This window comes from Narcine bancroftii, chromosome 9 (assembly GCF_036971445.1).
Source record: "Narcine bancroftii isolate sNarBan1 chromosome 9, sNarBan1.hap1, whole genome shotgun sequence".
Taxonomy (NCBI): domain Eukaryota; kingdom Metazoa; phylum Chordata; class Chondrichthyes; order Torpediniformes; family Narcinidae; genus Narcine; species Narcine bancroftii.
In genome coordinates, this window is record NC_091477.1 from 122,553,536 (window position 1) to 122,573,155 (window position 19,620).

The 19,620-nt window shown below is 46.3% G+C and overlaps 1 protein-coding gene across 1 annotated transcript in view; it reads left to right on the forward strand.

Moving 5' to 3' along the window:
• Window positions 1-19,620, forward strand: part of slc7a14a (solute carrier family 7 member 14a) — an 81,558-nt gene that overhangs the window by 38,390 nt on the left and 23,548 nt on the right. Inside the window, exons 3-5 of the mRNA XM_069897610.1 lie at window positions 6,198-6,662; window positions 14,632-14,868; window positions 18,804-19,021. Of these exons, the coding sequence (XP_069753711.1) occupies window positions 6,359-6,662; window positions 14,632-14,868; window positions 18,804-19,021 (759 nt within the window). The 5' untranslated portion in view covers window positions 6,198-6,358. The remainder of the gene's footprint in view (window positions 1-6,197; window positions 6,663-14,631; window positions 14,869-18,803; window positions 19,022-19,620) is intronic.

Here is a 19,620-nt window from a genome sequence, read left to right on the forward strand (position 1 = left end):
AGCCATTAACAGTGGCTGGTCCGCTTGTTTCGCCTCAGCGTCCCAGCGTTGGTGGTAGAAACACAGGCGTTAATCCGTAGGGGCTGGGCTCTGGCATTTGGGGCAGTGTTCTGACGGGGGGGGGGGGGGGGGGGGTGGCGGCTTTCCTTCTGGGTGGACTCATTCTGTGACTTAGTAACTCAGTTAACCGTCTTGTGGGCCTCGTGTTTGGTGTGGTAGAGGACATCGGCCTTTGCTGTGACTTTGCGCAAGTTGCTGAAATCGGTGTCTGCAAGCATCTGATGTGCTCTGGCATTTGTTCCTGTCCCCCAGGCCATTTAAGTGCAGGATTCTAGGGGCCTTCTCACACCGGGAGAGGCCATATGTGCCGATAAGGTGGTTTTTTTAAGGCCAAATATTTACTCTCTTCTTGGATGAGGTTGTCTACAGAGAGTGGTGGCTGAATGGAATAATCTTCCAGAGGAAATAGTTGAGGCAGAATCATTCTTTCATTTAAGAGGAGACTGGATATTTCCATGGATAGGAAGGGGTTGAAGGGTTATGGGCGGAGAATAGGTGGAGGGATCTCGAGGAGTTGTTTGAGTGAACTGGCATGGACTTGAAGGGCTGAGATGGCCTGTTTCCATGCCATAAACTGTTATATGGTTATATGTAGAACTACCTCATTGAATTGGAATTGATTTGCTTAATCTGGAACTGGGCCTTCACTTGGCTGAACCAGGAGCAGAGCTGGTTGGTCCAGAAGGTTGGCAGTTTTAGCACGACAGTGCCTATCGCTTCAGTGTCCATGTCGTTGAGTCTTCAGGGCGTGGACACTCATCAGGGTCACCATTGTAGTGCGTTGTGAGAGAGCAATATACCGACTGGAGATGCGGGATGCTAGCTCGAGTATCACAGCAGAATGTTTATTAAAAATTCGCACACTCACTTATTCGGCTGACAGTCAGACCACATGTACGTCCCATGGCTTGCGTCTTGCTGACATAAGTGTGCATGCCAACTTTCTGTCTGGACCAAAAGAGATGGATGTGCGCCACCATCTTTGTCGCGACCGTCCCATTGACCGTGCATAACAAGTGGGGCCAGTTTGTCCTACATATTTGTGTATCACCAGAAGACAATAAATACAAAAGGTAGATTATAAAAATTTGGTTATCCTAGTGCAAAATGTTTAAGGGGAACATTAGGGGGAACATCTTCACACAGTAGGTAGCGAGAGGGTGGAATGAGCTGCCAGTGGAAGTGGTGGGTGTGGGATAGGCTTTGGCATTTAGGAGGAGATTTGATGGCTGGTTGGATGGGAGAGGTATGGTCCGGCCAGAGGTCGATGGGATTAAACATAAAAATAGTTTGGCACTGACGAGATGAGCCAAAGGGCCTGTTTTTGTCCTGGTTCTCAGGGAAAAAAAGTGAATTTGCAATCGTGCAGACCATCCTTTTGAGGTGTCAGACCTGTCCCTGATCAGTGTAAGAAGGGGAGGATTAAGAATCTGATGGATGCTGGAAAGAAACTGTTCTTGATCCTGAGATCTTCGGGCTTCAACAGCGCCCTGTTAACTCCTCCTGATCACTTGCTGTCAACTGCATTCAAGCCTGTTGTGAATCAAACAGCAGAACATTGACCCCTCTGAACCTTCGACATCTGTCATCCCTCACCATTTAGATTTCTCCTGTCCGATGGAGAGTTTCAATTTTTCCTATAAATGACAGGTGTTAAATAATGATCTTGCATCAATATTTACCCAAGAAGGAAAGGATATCAAGCTAGATATCCTGAGGAAATTAATACTGAACCAGGAAGAGTATCGACTAAATAAACATGCACAAGGTAACTGTCATGAAGGCTTTGGATCGTACCAAAGAGCTAAATCTTCAGTGTCAGAACATTTCCCTCTCAAGGGTGCAAATGAAGTCAGTAAGATCATCCCTTACAGACTATGCTATCGAGGGTAATTGTAAAAGTCCCTCTGGAATTTAGGAAAGGTGAAAAAGAGGTTAAAGATATAATTTTATCCTTTGGATATTTTCAACATATTGCAGAGAGAGTAAACAAATTTATAAATGGCCCAACCAACCTGATTAAAATGAGTGGACTGGAGAAGATCTGTTGGCTTTATTTAAAGTATATACTTGTGTAATCAACAATACCATGTAAAGGTCAACCCCCTTCCCCTGTTTTAGGCCCCGACCGCCCTCCCATCCAAGCTCCCGACACCACAGCCATCCATCCATCCAAGCTCCCGACCGCCTGCCTACCAGAGCCCTGGCCATCTGTTCATCCAATTGCACACTGCCCCAGCTGCCCATCCATTCTAATGACCATCGCTTCAGCCACCTGCATATCCAAGCTCCTGACCACAGATCCTCCCACCAGGCATCCACACATCCGAACCCCTGATGCCCCAGTTGCCTGCCTATCTGAGCTCCCGACCACAGATCCTCTCCCTGGCCACCCGCCCATCCGAACCCCTGATGCCCCAGCCATCTGCCCATCCGACCTCCCGACATTCCAACCATGCATATATCACCTGATTCCAGCTATCTGAGCTCCCGATGCCTTGAATGACACAGGTACTTCAGAGAGTCAAATGTTTGACCTATGTAAAAGTCAACCCCTCTTTTGTGGCCCGAAAAAGTGGTAAAACAAATTTGGCCGATTACACGAGTATATATGGTATGTACAGAATTCTTTCATCCTCATTGCTGACAGAGACAATGAACTAAAGTTCATGAGACCAAAGACAAATTATTGACCAGTGTCAATAGGGGGTCCCAACCCGAAATGTGGACTGACCATGGATGCTGGCGGACCTGCTGAGTTCCTCCTGCAGCTCAACATTCTGGCATCTGGAGGAGTGATGGAGGAAGAGAATGGAGAATGGGTTCTGTCTTGATGAAGGGTTCAACATGTTGACCACTCTTTTTCTCCCACTGATGCTGCTCATCCCACTGCATTCTTCCAGCAGGCCGTTTTGCTCAATGTTCGTCGAACATTCCAGCTCACCACGGACCCTTCAGCCCACGATGTCGTGCTGACCTATGGAAACCTACTCCACAACATTCTAACTCTGCCCCATAACCTCTATTTTTCTTACATCCATGTGCCGGTCTAAGAGTCTTTTATGTCCTTATTACACCAGCCTCCACCACCGCCCCTGCCATACATTCCAGGCACCCACCACTCTATGTAAACTCTTACCAAGAGGGAAACTTGCATCTCCCCGAAACTTCCCTCCCCTCACCTTCAACCAATGTCCTCTGATAGTGGCTGGGAAAAAGGTGCTGGGTGTCCACTCTCTCTAAGCCCCTCAGAATTGTATATTCCTCTATTAAGTCACCTCGCTCCTTCGTCAGTTCCTTTAGAAGGATGAAAGAAAATGGGCAGGGAAGAGATGTTTGTTGATGATGTCACCTGGAGGTATTGGAAATGGCACAGGATATCCCAGAAAGACACAGCTCTGGGGGGAGGGAGTGGGGGGGGGGGGGGGGGGGTAAGGTGATGGATGAAAGGTTTAATGGTCATGTCTGAGGCCTCTTTCATAGATATGGAAGAAAATCTGTGATCGTGGATAAGGAGAAACTTTTGTGAAACTAGCATTAAAGGTGGCTTACAGGCTGAAAATGGACATAATGAAGACTCACAGGAATGGAAGGGAGTGAGAGGAAGTGTGGTCAGGGGGTTCATAGTGAAATGCTGCTGAGACCTTCTACCCAGAGATGGAGATCACAGTTAAGTAACTGAATGAATGATTCAAAAACGTATCCTATCAGGAGTGGAAAATGGAAACTGAAATGTAAAATCTTTCGAGTTCTGAGGTTGACCAGGAAATGGCACAGACATCATCTTGGTGAGGAAGGATCGGGAATGGTAGGGAAAGAAGGGTTGCAAAACCTCATCAAGATGAGCCCCGGGGTCAAGGAGGGCAAACTGCATCTCATTAAAGACCCAAAGAGAGGCAATACTACAGAGGTAAAACAGTGATTAAGAGTAGGGAACGGTATTTATTTGGATTAGAACAAGGTGTAACATTGTAGCTGATAATTATAGAGCTGATATCGGGAACTTCACCACAGCCATTGAGTGAGAAAGGAATGAAACCTCTGGATAAATTAACTGGAGGAAGCTGTCAGTTCAGATAAGCTTGGATTCCTCAGTGAGAAAACTGAGGATCTCCCCAGATGTGTGAACGTCTTCGTCTGTAATTTTCTTGGGGGCTGTTTTTATCTGAATCTCTCTCTGACACTTTCATCCTGAGGAATGGCCCAGGATCAGACTAGTTGAGATCTGGCCTGTCTCTCCCCTCCTCGTTTCAACTGTTTACCCCTTTCACTTCATCTTATCAGTGATAATGTCCATCAATTCCCATTCCATGTCTTCTCTGTCATCTGTGAAGAGCTGTTGAAATATTGATGAAGTATTTTTTAAAAATCATTATCCAACTCAGAGCTTTTAATGCTACCAGAGGCTTGGTTTGCAGTGACTCAATTACTGTTTGTGTGTGTGTGTGTGTCATGTTATACACTCTTGAGATCAGACAATCATTGCCAATCGAGCTTGATGCTGACCTAACCGTTTCCATGTGAGCATTCCCTTATGTAGGTCAGTCTCTGAAGTATCGTTGTTTTGCACGTGCTCCACATGTGAGATACTTTACATAAGCAGATTAAAATGAATGGTAACATGAAAGAGATATTAATATGTCCACTGCTTGGCTACTCCAGTGACAGAGCAAGAATGTCCCTGCCTCTTCCCTTCTGCTTTCTTCCTCTCTTCTCCTAAACATTCCAAACTCTTCTCAGAGTCAGGTTTCATTGACTCCCTTGTATAACTTGCACACATTTCAAGTCATTGGATGATTAATGAAGACGAGAGGCTCTTGGGAATTGTGGCTGCCATTATTGAGCAGTACCCACGTAACTTGATGTGTGAATCTGGTGCATTCATGGGGAGCAGGCAGTTGGGTAAAGGAAATCCTGTGATGAGAGAGCTGTCTGCTCGATTTGTACACTGAATGAGCAATACCACGATAAGGTTGTTAGCAGGAGTCCAGCCAAAATTCACCCCATTTGCTGAAAAACCAGGTTTGACACACCCACCATAACAAGAAGAATGAGGGAAGGCAATGAAAAGCAAATGGTCTCATTTCCAAAAGGTGCAAGGGCAGAGAGTCAGAAGAGCAAGGAGCTGGTCATCAATGCTGAGGTGAAAGTAGTGGACAGCTTCACGTTCCCTGTGGGAAACATCTCCAGTGACCTGTTCTGGTCCCACTCAACAATGAGTATTTATGGATAGTACATTTAGATAGGTGTGATGTAGAGAAGGAGTTCGGAGGATCCAAGCAATGACGAGTCTGAACACAGTTCAATCACAAATAGGATCTTTATTTACACGTGGTGGGGAGGAGGGTCCTCAACAGGGAATCACACTCACATATAGACAGACAAGGAAACCACACCCTCCATGTGAATCAGACATAGCTAAACAACCAGTACTCCTTACTCCCGACAAATTGCTTCTAATTGCAATTCTCACAGATAAACATGAGGGCAAAACCAACAGTACCCCTCGCCCCTAATCAATAGCAGGCACAGCACTCCGATTCACTCCAGAACGTAATCGCACTGATGATAATGAGTAAGGCACGACAGTCCTTTCTAGACGTGCACCACAATAGCCTCCCACCCTGCACTAGCACACACCCAGCATCGCCCACGGCTCACAACCAGGTGTAGGCCTAGGGTTCATTCTGAGGGGAAAAAGAGCGGGTCTCCACATGGTGAGCTGGCTGGAGGGGCTGGGTCAGGTATGCCCAAATGATCCAAGAGAGGCACTCATAAGGGAGCCTCACCTGTGGGTCGGCTAACCTTGATTGATATGGGGACATAGCTATGAACCATGCCTGGCTGATCAGGTCATCCTCCAGGAGTGAGCGCATGGAAATTCCTGTGTTCAGAGCAGTTTCTTGTCCAACCTGTTCAATAATCCTCTGAATAACTTATGGGTTGTAGTAAAAATGAACTGGTTCGCAGTTGTCCATTGGGAGAAGAAAACCTACTGTTCTTATCATCTCCAGGCCCTTACCCATGTTAGATGTGTAAATAGGACTGTTAGATAAGAAACTGCCTTTTGTGTTTCAGATCCTTGCTGTTGAACACATTCTGATGAACTCACTCTCTCTCTCCACTTGCTTCAACAGGCCAACATTCCCTTGGACTCGAGCAGAATGTTCCTCATGGCCTGGTCCACCTTGCTGTGAATGGCTGGATTCTCTCTCAATTGGATTCTGTTCTTCACAAGACCTTCCTGTCCCACTAAGAGCCTTCAGTCGTAGTAGTAGTTCCCCTGTCTCCTCCCACCATGAGTGGTTTCCTCTCCTACCTGGACCCCCGGCGTGTTCACTGGGGTGCCACATGGGTGGCATTCCACTCACGGGTGCTCCGCACCAAGCCTGTGGAATCGATGCTCGAAGACTCCACCCTGCATGGGGCAGGCCACTCAAAGCTGGCCCAGGTCCTCACCACGATGGATCTAGTTTCTCTTGGAGTTGGCAGCTGTGTAGGGACTGGCATGTATGTGGTATCAGGGCTGGTGGCAAAGGAGATGGCAGGGCCTGGAGTCATTGTTTCTTTCATCATTGCGGCAATGGCATCCATCCTATCAGGTAAGTGGGAGCAGAAATGAACATCCACCACTTTTCCAAACTTCAGACTGTGCAGTATCTGCTATTGAGTTCCACTGAGATGGGAAGGTATGGGCTCAGTTCCTTGATTGTGTGCTGAACTTGTTGGTCTCGGCAAGAAAGAGTTACTTGGAAGCAGAAGAAGGTCACTTTGAACCTCAAGCCCATTTTACCATTGATTAGGTAGTATCTGAAACAAAACCATCCCTACCTCATACCCCTCGATATTTACTTCATCCATGATCCTGTTTACGTTTTTAAAAACTGGAATGGGCTGCCCGCAGCAGCAGTGGAAGCAGATGCAATAACAATGTTTAAAAGGCTTCCAAATAGACCCATGAATGTGCAGGGCATGGAGGTATACATATTGGGTGCAATCTGCAGTTTTAGATGAACTTGCATGTCATGTTTGGCACAGAGAAGTGGGCCGAAGGGCCTGTTCCTGTGCTGGATTGGTGCATGTGTAGTTAGGCTGCACTATTCTGCCACACTGCACAGCAGCCACTGCAGAGTTAGCTATGGATGGACAACACATGCAGTTCCTGCCAGTGACACCCACAGTCCCTGAGTGAATACATAAGCAGTGACTGAAACCCTGATTCTTCATCTCAGAGTGCACCACAAAATGGCAGTCTATCAAAGGTCTCCCTGTCTAATTAATGTAATGGATCCAGTCTGGCAGCTTGAATTATTGATGTGAGTCATCTGTTTTGCATCCTGACAGAGTTCCTTCCTTCATTGATGAGTGGCATTAAGGTCAGCTTCCTCCCACAACAGAGGCTCACTTTATTAAGAAGGGAAAAGTGACCATAGTGCGAGAGTACATGGAGGCTTCAAGCTCTCAGTCTCTTCTTGGGCTCAGTTACCTTGCGATATGTCTGCACTTCTGATCAGGGAAGAGTGAAGGGCAGTCAATAGGGTCACTGGTCCCAGATTCCCAATCCTTTCGCCTGTCCATTGTCCATATAGGTTTCAGCAAGGCCACGCAGGACAGTTAATAAGGCTTCTAGAGTGTTGGGCTTCATTAATTGGAGGATTGAGTTCAGGAGTCATGAGGTAATATTGCAGCTCTTTAAAGCTCTGGTGAGACCACACATAGAATACGGTGTTCAGTTCTGGTCGACTCATTATAGGAAGCTATGGAGAGGGTGCAGAGGAAATTGACCAGGATGTTGCCTGGATTGGAAAATATGCAATATGAGGCAAGGTTAGAAGAGCTGGGACTTTTCCCTTTAGAGCAAAGAAGGATGAGAGGAGACTTAGCAGAAGATTGTGAGAGGCATAGACAAGGAAACAGTCAACACGCTTTTCTCAGGGTGGGAGTAGCAAACGTCAAAGGATATCTGTACAAAGTGAAGAGAGAAAAGTTCAGGGGAGACATCTGGGCTATGCTTTTTACACAGAGAGTAGTGGGGGCCTGGAAGGCCTTGCCAGGGATGATGGCAGAGGCTGGAATATTAGGGGTGTTTAAAAGACTCTTAGAAAAATAGAGGGCTATGGGTAGGGAGGATTCAATTAGTTTGTTTTTGGTAGCCATATATGGGTCAACACAACACTGTGGGCCAAAGGGCCTGTTCTTTGATGTAATGTTCTATGTTGTAAGGCATTAGATAGGTTCTGCAGGCTAGGCTGCTCTGGGAGGTTAGATCATATGGGATCCAAGGTGAGATAGCAAAATGGCAAGAAACTTGGCTTTATGGTAGAAGGCAGAGAGTAATGGCAGAAAGTTGTTTTCAAACTCGAGGCCTGTGATTAGTAGTGACTAGTGACTGTGACTGTGGGCCCGTTGCTGTTTGCCATCTATATCCATGATTTAGATGAAAACATACAAGGCATGATTAGCAAGTGTGAGGGTGACAATAAAGTGTCTGGTATGGTAGAGAGTGAAGATGTTTGCCAGGATCTTGTTCGATTGGGCAGAGGGCAGAGGACCGGTGGTGGAATTTATAACAGAAATGTGAGGTGTTGCATTTTGGGGTCTAACATGAATGGACCTCCACAGTGAAAGGCAGGAATCTGGGGAGTGTTGGAGAGCAGAAAGATCTTGAAAATGGCATCTCAGGTAGATAAGGTTGTCAAAAGATTTTCAACACATTGGCCCTAATCAGTCAGTGTATTGAGTACAGAAGCTGGGAGGTGATGTTGCTGTTGTCCAAGACGTTGGTGAGGTCCCGTTTGGAGCACAGTGTTCAGTTCTAGTCACCGTGCTGCAGGAAAGATGCTGTCGAGCTAGAAAGAGGGAGCAGAGAGAATTATGAGGATGTTACCAGGGCTCAGGGACCTGAGCTACAGGGAAAGGTTGAGCAGGCTGGGAGCGCAGGAGAATGAGGGGTGATCTCATAGAGGTGTTCAAAATCATGAGGTATAGATTAGGTGAACGCAAAGAATCTTCTGCCCAGAGTAGGAGAATCAGTAACCAGAGGCCATGGGTTTAAGGTGAGGGGAGAGAGAATTAACAGGGATCTGAGGGGTAACTTTTTTTACACAGAGGGTGGTGGGTGTGTGGAACGAGCTGCCGGAGGAGGTGGTTGAGGCAGTGGTGTGGTGTTTTTCCAGGGATGGAGTGCAGGGACACACATCATATTGGGAAGATGAGGACATGAGGAGGAAAGAAGCTGCGGAAGTGGGAGAGTAGAGTGAGGAGAAAGAGATGGACAGGGGTCCAGGGATCAGTGAGGGAGGAAGGAGAGGAGGTTGGAGGGTGTAGGGGTTGGAGGGATTACCATGATAGTGCACGCACGCACGCACACATGCACACACACACACACACACACACACACACACCCCCTCCCCTGGAGGCCCCTCTCTGACTTTCAGTCCACATCCTCTCTCTATTTTTGGCATCTCCTGACTCACTGTGATTAATGCTATGAGGGTCAGAGATCCATTGAATCTTTGTTCCTTTCAAATTGGCTGTGACCCACTCTGCTGGGACGCAGCTATATGGAATCCCTTCCCTCCCTCCCACCCTTCCCCTCCCACAGTTTGTCTCCTCCTCAGCATAAACATCTGGTTAATGGTCAATTTTAAATTCTCATCACTCTATCTCTCCTTTCACAACCCCCCTATTGATCTGGGTCAGAGAGTCAGTATTTGACCTGTCACCTGGAAGAGAACTGGTGACAGATGAGGGCGATTCACTCTCCAGATATCCCAGCCTTGATGCTACCTGGTACCACACAGTGAACACAGGACAAGCAGCATACCTTGTTGAATTTTTTGAGGAGGTGACTAGGAATGTTGATGAGGGTAGGGCAGTAGATGTTGTCTATATGGATTTCCGTAAGGCCTTCGATAAAGTTCCACATGGAAGGTTGGTAAGGAAGGTTCAGGTGCTAGGTAATAATGTTGAGATAGTCAAATAGGTTCAACAGTGGTTAGAAGGTAGATCCCAGAGAGTCATGGTGGACAACTGTCAGGTTGGAGGCCGATAATGAACAGTGTGGCTCAGTGATTGGTGTGGGGTCCCTTGTTATTTGTCATTTATATTAATAATTTGGATGATGGAGTGGTAAACTGGATTAGTAAATATGTGGATGATACAAAAATAGGTGGAGTTGAGGAGAGTGAAGATGGTTTTCAGAAATTGCAGAAGGATTTGGACGGCTTAGAAGAGTGGGCTGAAAGGTGGCAGATGGAGTTTAATACTGAAAAGTGTGAAGTGCTTCAGTTTGGAAAGATAATCAAAACAGGACATATGCAGTGAAGGGGAGGGCATTGAGGAATACAGAGGAACAGAGAGATCTTGGAATAACGGTTCATCGTTCTTTGAAGGAGGAATCTCATGTGGATAGGGTAGTAAAGAAGGCTTTTAGTATGCTGGCCTTTATAAATCAAAGCACAGAATACAGGAGTTGGGAAGTGATGTTGAGAGTATTCCAGGCGTTGGTGAGGCCAAATTTGGAAGACTGTGTGTAGTTCCGGTCACCAAATTATAGGAGGGATATCAATAAGGTAGAGAGGGTGCAGAGAAGATTTACTAAAAGGTTGTCTGGATTTCAGAATCTAGATTACAAAGGAAGATTGAGTAGACTGGGTCTTTATTCATTGGAGCGTAGAAGGTTAATGGGGGGCTTGATAGAGTATCAAGAGTTTCAGGGAGAAGGCAGGGTAGTTGGCCTGAGTGGGAGAATGGACCAGCTCATGTTGTAATGGCGGAGGAGACCCGATGGGCCAAGTGGCCGACTTCTACTCCTGAATCTTATGGTTTTATGGGAAGGAAGGGATTGGGCCTAAAAATAGGACCAAAGCAAGAGGAACCAGTTGGGGCTGTGGGTCTGTTGCTGTGTTTGGGACTCCATGTCTCTATGAGTCAATATCCTGACACAAATGTGTGAAAACCAGTCCCTTTCTTTATTTCGTTCTGCAGCACAGAGACTTGGAAAAAACAAGCAAATGTAATTGAAATGACCTGCAGTCGTGCATTAGATTAATCAAAATAAGTTAGGAGTTTATCAATAACTTCAAGTAACAGAACAGCTCCACAGCAGCAATGAGACAAGCACCTGAGACTTTATTCATGAGCGAAGAGTATGACGAGATTTCACAATCACATCTTATTGCAATGAGGTCCTAATTCAGTCTTTCAGTGCCTCATGCTGAGGGCTTGCAGGCAAGCTGAGCAGGAGAGAGGAATTTCACTGCAACAATTGATTATGAATTGCAGTCACTTCTAACACACAGGACAGGAACATCTTTCTGTTCCCCCACCACAAAACTTCCTCAGTCCCCCTTTCCATCACCCCTATCACCTCCTCTCTCTCTCTTCCTCCATCCAGCCTCTCCTCAAACCTGTCCGTACTGCTGACTCCGACAGCTCCATGTGGGAGCGAGCCCACCTTCCCTCCCCCGACTCTCCAGGAGAGAGTTATTTGAACCCAGTTCATGCAGAAGAAACTGCACTGTGTCTATGCATCTAAAACATGAAACCTTTTTGGGATTTCAATCACAGGTGTGCTCTTTGGCAGAGAAAATTCATCCCAGCGTGTTGCCCTTTCACAGAGGGCATCTGAGTTGATATTTATCCCCAAATGACATCACTAATACACATAAGCCAAGAATTTCTCACAGTTGCTTGATCACAAGATAAAGGTTATTTGGCCCATCGAGTCTGCTCTGCAAATCCACCCTGAGCTAAACTGCTTTCACATCATCTAGTTTCCAATTCTGGCCGTTTCCCCAAATCTCTTGATACCCTGACTAATTTAGATACCTATCTATCTCCCCCAATGATCCAACATCCACTGCTGTATGTGGCAACGAATTCCACAAATCCACGACCCTTTGGCTAAAGAAATTTCTCCTCATCTCTGTTTTAAATGGGTCCCTTCTCATTCTGAGACCGTGCCCTCTTGTCCTGGATTCATCTACCAAGGAAAACATCTTATTCACATCTACTTTGTCCAAACCTTTTAGCATTTGAAATGTTTCTATGAGATCCCCTCTCATTGTTCTACACTCCAATGAATAGAGTCCAAGAGACAATAAACATTTTTCATATGTTAGCCCTCGCATTCCAGGAATCATCCTGGTAAATCTTCTCTGTACTCTCTCCAAAATCATTACATCCCTTCTAAGATAAGGGGCCCAAATCTGCACTCATTTCTCCAAATGGTCTCACCGGTGCCCCTTAGAACCTCATCAACACTATTTCCCTTGAAATGAATCCCAATATGGCATTTGCTTTTATTACTGCTGATCCAACCTGTTGGTTAGCCTTTAGATTATCCAGTACAAGGACCCCCAAGTCCCTTTGCACTTCTGAATTTTGAATTTTCTCCCCATCAAAATAATAATCTGCCTGTTTATTTCCTCTTCCAAAATGTCCAACTGAACATTTCTCAACATTGGATCTTATCTGCCATTTCCTTGCCCTCTCTCCCAAACTGTTCAAGTCTCTCTGCAACCTTTCAGATTCTTCAACACTTTCTACTCCACCATCTATCCTGGTGTCATCTGCAAACTTGGCCACAAAACCATTCAATCCATCATCTAAATCATCGATATACATTGTAAAAAGAAGCGGCCCAACATTTTGCTCTGCGTTAGTAATAATGGCAGTTTTTTGGATGAATTTTCATTGCATCTCCAATCCAAAGGGCTTCATTGGCTCCGAGGCTCCTGCCATTGGCCTTCTTTCAGTTCTGTTGTTGAGTAATTAGATAAATATGGGCTGAATGTTTGACATTTCTGGATCTCCATTTGTTGATCCCAGGAAGGTTCATGTCTGCGGGTCACTTTAGCCTATTGAACCAGAAACAGTCTCACCATCCATTCCTGTGAGATCCCTGTGTTCCCAGTTCTCCACTGTTCTTCAGAGCAGACAAGTGGGAGACATGGGACATTTGTTTACGTTTGCAGATTCGAGATTCCTTTATTATCATTTAATAGTATGGAACATGGAATATTGCATGAAATTGTCTTCTGCCTGCATAAGATCAGTCCAATTATGTAATATTTATCTTTAAAACAATAGTTTATAACCTGACACTGATCGACATGTTGCTGAAGGATCATTTTGGTTTTGTGACCACCCTACCACTGAATGTAATGTCAGTGGCATGCACTGAGGACAGTGTAATCTCGAGATAATTCCACACAACCTTACCTGTTGCTGGTATAGTTTCACCATGATAGATCCTTTGAGATTAAATGGCAATGCCTAATTTAGCTTTGAGAAAGACAGTTCATCTATCTGTCAACCCATCAATGACAGTAGTCTGCAGAGAATAACACATGCTTATCTGTTCCAGATAAAATCCCAGGAGATGGACACAACAAATTGCTGAATGATTTCACTTTTTGATATTCACAGAGTAATGTTTGTGACCATTCAGTCTAATGAAATAAAGCCAGATAACATGGTGTCAACAGGTTCATTGCTCTGGGCACAATGTTCCTTGCAAAGGATTTTTTTTAACCAACTCCTTATAGCCTGCTGTCTGAGCTTTCACTTTCTTGGTGTCTCTGCATGTGTTCCTTTGTTCCCATTGCCAATTCTCTCAGCTTTTCCTCTCTTTGATAGAATGTCGAATGGCTTCCGAGTTCCTGTTCAGACTGTGTGTGGCCTTCTCTCCTGTGAGTTCCTGTTCAAAATGACAATGTGGCCACCTCTCCACTGAGCTCCTGTCCAAACTGACAGAGTGGCCTGGTCTCCCCCGAGCTCCTGTCCAGACTGACAGTGTGGCCTGGTCTCCCCCGAGCTCCTGCCTGGACTGACAGTGTGGCCTGGTCCTCCCCGAGCTCCTGCCCGGACTGACAGTGTGGCCTGGTTCTCTCTGAGCTCCTGCCCGGAGTGACAGTGTGGCCTGGTCCTCCCCGAGCTCCTGCCCGGACTGACAGTGTGGCCTGGTCCTCCCCGAGCTCCTGCCCAGACTGAGAGTGTGGCCTGGACTCCCCCAAGCTCCTGCCCGGACTGACAGTGTGGCCTGGTCTCCCCCGAGCTCCTGCCCGGACTGACAGTGTGGTCTGGTCTCCCCGAGCTCCTGCCCGGACTGACAGTGTGGCCTGGTCCTCCCCAAGCTCCTGCCCAGACTGACAGTGTGGCCTGGTCCTCCCCGAGCTCCTGCCCGGAGTGACAGTGTGGCCTGGTCCTCCCTGAGCTCCTGCCCGGACTGACAGTGTGGCCTGGTCCTCCCCAAGCTCCTGCCCGGACTGACAGTGTGGCCTGGTCCTCCCCAAGCTCCTGCCCGGACTGACAGTGTGGCCTGGTCCTCCCTGAGCTCCTGCCCGGAGTGACAGTGTGGCCTGGTCCTCCTCGAGCTCCTGCCTGGACTGACAGTGTGGCCTGGTCCTCCCCGAGCTGCTGTCCGGACTGACAGTGTGGCCTGGTCCTCCCTGAGCTCCTGCCCGGAGTGACAGTGTGGCCTGGTCCTCCCCGAGCTCCTGCCCAGACTGACAGTGTGGCCTGATTACCGCTGTTGACACAAGCACTTGCTCTTTGATCTTGCAGGTGTGTGTTATGCTGAATTCGGTGTGCGGGTGCCAAAGACCACTGGCTCGGCCTACACCTATAGCTATGTGACCGTGGGGGAGTTTGTGGCTTTTTTCATTGGCTGGAACTTGATTCTGGAGTATCTGATCGGAACAGCGGCTGGTGCTAGTGCCCTGAGTAGTATGTTCGATTCACTGGCCAACCATACCATCAGTCATTGGATCGTAGATGACATCGGCACCTTAAATGGACTAGGTAAGTTAGAGTGTGCACTGGTGAACTTACAGATCATCAATGTTTAACTTCAGGACCACACTTCCCGATTTTACCATTGATCTCTCGTCCCCAAAAGGCACTGCAATTAGGTTGTTTTGTTGTTTCAGCTGCACCAAGTAAGACCTTCTGTGCCAATGTATATTGTACAATGTCACCGTAACAAGATAGGAGCCCATGGAGTTCAGAATGGTAGAGCATTGGTTGATTGGCAGGAAGCGGGAGTGGGAAGAAAGGGATCCTTTTCTGGTTGGCTACTAGTTACTGGTTGTGTTCCGCTGGGGTCAGTGTTGGGGGTCACTTCTTTTTCTATTTCAGTTAATGATCTGGATTGAGGAATAACTGACTTAGTGGCTAAGTTTGCAAATGATACAAAGGTAGGTGGAGGGACAGGTAGTGAGGAGGAAATTAAAAGGCTGAAGATTTGATAGATTTGGACAATAGGCAAGTGGAAAGTGTACAGTCATGCCCTTTGGTAGAGGAATATAAGGGCAGACTATTATTTGGTTGAGGAGAACATTCAAAATTTGGAGGTGCAAAGGGACTTGGGAGTCCTCGTGCAGGATACACTGAAGATTAACCTCCAGGTTGAGTCAGTGGTTAAGAAGGCAAATGCATGTTGGCATTCAATTTTTAAGGAATAGAATATAAGAGCAGGGATGTGATGTTGAGGCTTTATAAGGCACTGGGTAGGCCTCACCTGAAGCGTGGGGTACAGTTCTGGACTCCTTATTTAAGAAAAGATGTGCTGGTATTGGAGAGGGTTCAGAGAAGATTCACAAGAATGATTCCTGGAATGAAGAGATTAGGATATGAGGAATGTTTAATGGCTCTAGGACTGAACTCCTTGGAGTTCAGAAGAATGTAGGGGGATCTCATAGAAGCATTTTGAATGTTGAAAAGACTGGACAGAGTAGATATGGCAAAGTTGTTTCCCATGGTAGGGGAGTCTAGGACAAGAGGGCACAACTTTCAGGACTGAAGGGTGCCCATTTAAAACAGTGATGTGGAGGAATTTCTTTAGCTAGAGAGCGGTGAACCTCTGGAATTTGTTGCCATAGACGGCTGGAGAAGCCACGTCGGGGGTGCACTTAAGGAAGAGGTTGATAGGTATCTGAATATTCAGGGTATCAAAGGTTATGGGGAGCAGGCCGGGGAGTGGGGCTGAGTGAGAGAATGGATCAGCTCATGGAATGGCAGAGTGGACTCCACGGGCCCAATAGCCTGCTTCTGCTCCTATATCTTATGGCTTCATGGTCTATGACGATAAACTCCATATCACTATTATTACCAAACAGGCCCTTAGCCCACTGAAACTCTGCTGTCCATCAGCCACAGGCTTTATGCTACATGATTTCTGCTTTTATTCTTCCCACATTTCCATCAGTTCGATACAGGTAGAGGTGTTTGGTGCACCTGCCTTCTTTAGTCTGGGGAGTTACAGGAGCAGGAACTTTGGTGAGACTGATCTTGCAATAATTCTGGTCACCCACCTTAAGGAAAGATGTCTTTGAGCTGGAAAGGGTGTAGTTAGCAGGGCTAGAGGGCTTGGATTATAAAGAGTGGCTGGAACTTTTCTCTCTGGAGCATTGGAGGACCTTATAGAACCACCAGACACTCAGCACAGAAACAGGGCCTTCAGCCCATTTAGTCCATGCTGAACTACCATTGAGCCTAGGCCCATGGGCCTCCACCAGGCCAGAGCCCTCCCATCCATGCACCTGTCCAATCTTCTCTCAAATATCGAAATTGAACCCGCACTCACCACTTCAGCTGGCAGCGCGTTCCACACTCCCACCACTCTCTGCATGAAGAAGTTCCCCCAAATGTTCCCCTTAAACATTTCACTTTTCACCTTTAGCCCGAGTCCATTAGGTCTTGTCTCACCTAACTTCAATAGATAAAGCTTGTTCTATTTACCCCATCTATATCCCCCATAATTCTGTCAAGCTCTATCCAATCTCCGCTCATTCTCTGATGCTCCAGGGAATAAAGACCTAACCTATTTAACCTTTCCCTGTAATCCAGCTCCTCAAGTCCTGGCAACATTCTTGTAAATCTTATCTGCACTCTTTCTATCTTATTGATATATTTCCTGAAAGTAGGTGACCAAAACTGCACACTATATAGCAAATTTGGCCTCACCAATGTCTTGACCTACTTCACCATAACATCCAAAATCCTATACCCAATACTTTGATTTATGAAGGCCTCTATCCCAAAAGCTCTCTTTAAGATCCTATCTATGTGTGAAGCCACTTTCAAGGAATAATCCCATATCTCTCTGTTCTACCGCACTCATTAATGCCCTATCATTTACCATGTATGTCCTCCATTGGTTGGCCCTTCCAAAGTGCAACATCTCACACTCCATCCATCATTTTACAGCTCATTGTTTTCACTGCTCTGTATCCAACTGCAAGTTTTGAAAGCCTTCCTCTCTGTGCACTACACTCAATCTTAGTTTGAAAAGCTGATCCAATTTAGTACATTATCATCCAGCTTGTTGATATAGCTGACAAACAGCAATGGACCCAGCACTGATCCATAAGGCATACCACTAGTCACAGGCTTTCAGTCAGAAAGGCAATCCTCTTCTACCACTCTTGGCATCTACCATAAAGCCAATGTCTAATCCAATTTACTTCTTCAACCTAATTCGGAGGAACTGAATCTTCTTGACCAATCTCCCTTGCGGAACTTGACAAAGGCCTCACTAAAGTTCATGTTGACCATATTCGCTGCCTTTTCTTCATCTACTTTCCAGGTAACATCTTTGAAAAACTCCTTAAGATTAGTTAGACATGACCTACCATCCACAAAGCCTTGTTGACTCTCCCTGATCATTGTATCTCTCTTAGGATATCTCCCAATAACTTACTGACTACTGATGTCAGGCACACCGGCCTATAATTTGTTGGATTATTCTTAGAGCCTTTCTTCAACAACAGAACAACATTAGCTATCTTCTAATCCTCTGGCACCTCACCCGTGGCTAAGGAATTTTTAAAACTCCCCAACTAGGGCCACTACAATTTCTCAAGGTCCAAGGGTAAACCTTGACAGCCCCTGGGGATTTGCCTCAAAACAGTGATCACCTTCTCCGCTATAATCTGTGTGGGTTCCATGACCTCACTGATATTTTACCTCACTTCAATAGACTCTGTGTCCATCTTCTGAGTAAATGCAGATGTAAAAAAAAATCCATTCAAGATCTCCCCCATCTCTCTGACCTTCAAGGGGGCCAATTTTATCCCTTGCTCTTAAAATATCTGCATAAGCCATTGGGATTTTCGTTCACCTTGTCTGCAGAGCAACCTGATGCATTCTTTTCAGCCCTTCTGATTTCCTTCTTAAATGTTTTCTTGATCCTCAAGTGCCCTATTTGTTCCTTTCTGCAATGTTTCTCCCTCTTCCTCTTAACCAGGGCATGGTTAGAGATTTATAAAATTATTAAGGGTATATCTAACGCAAGTGGTCATAGCCTACATTTGGCTTGTCCAGTGGTTCTCAACCAGTGGGTCATGACCTATTGGTGGGCCACAGCGTGTTTCCATGTGGGTCTTTAAAAACATTAAATAAAATACTCTAAATTAGATAAAGATGTGTTTCTTACAAAACTGCCTTTGACTTGAAAATATTTCTCAGTCATTGCCACTAGTGGGCCTTGACATGTTAGGCCAGAAACCTGGTGGGCCTTAGATCATAAAAGGTTGAGAACGACTGCTCCAAACCTATCCTATCCATGTTTCCGACCAAGTGTTTTTTAATCACTGCTAATAGTACCTGCCTCAACCTCCTCCTTCGGCAGCCCGTTCCATACACCCACCACTCTCTGGGTAAAGAAGTCACTCCAGTTCAATCCAACTGGCGTTATGGAGTGATTCACCACTGAGGGATCTTTTTTTCCTGTGCAGGGAAAGGAGAAGAATCCTATCCTGACATCCTGGCCTTGCTCATCGCTGCCATTATGACAGCCATTGTGGCTGTGGGAGTGAAGAATTCGGTGGGGTTCAACAACGTGTTGAACATCATCAATCTGGCAGCCTGGGTCTTCATTATGTTCTCTGGGCTCTTCTTTGTCAACAGTTCCAACTGGGATGGAGAGAGGTTTCTCCCGTTTGGCTGGTCTGGGGTGAGTAACTTTTGCTGACAGATTGTAATGTGATCCACCCCGTTCTGCAACATATTCCAAGTTATCCCCTTTCAATTCCACTCCTGAGATACTCTCCCACCCTCCAATATATTCCCAAGAGACAGACTGGTTAACACACTGCTCTTCCTCCTCCCTAAAGACCAACTCAGCACCCAGCACTTTTGGATTACACTCCCTTACATAATAGAACAGAAGGAGACCACTCAGCCCATCACACTGGGTCCCATTCCTCTGTTTTATTTCCATTTTGACATGCTTTGTGTCTCTTCTGTTCCTCCTGAAAGCCCCGAGAGGGTCAGTTCCTTCCATTGCTACAGGGACTGAGGGTCATCACCTCCTGAGACAGGTGGAATTGCCTTTGCCATTGACTGAACTGTTACTCAAGGGCAATTAGAGGTGGGCAATACTGGGCCTTGCCACCATTGGCCCCATCCTGTATCCCTGAGAGTGGAAATGGTAACTGGGCATTGTAGCCACTGAGTGGAGCACAGTTCCTGGTTAATCTCACTGAGATACTTTCCCAGCCGCTGGTACAGCTATTGGCAGCATTCCCTGACTATAACTCTTGACATGTAGAG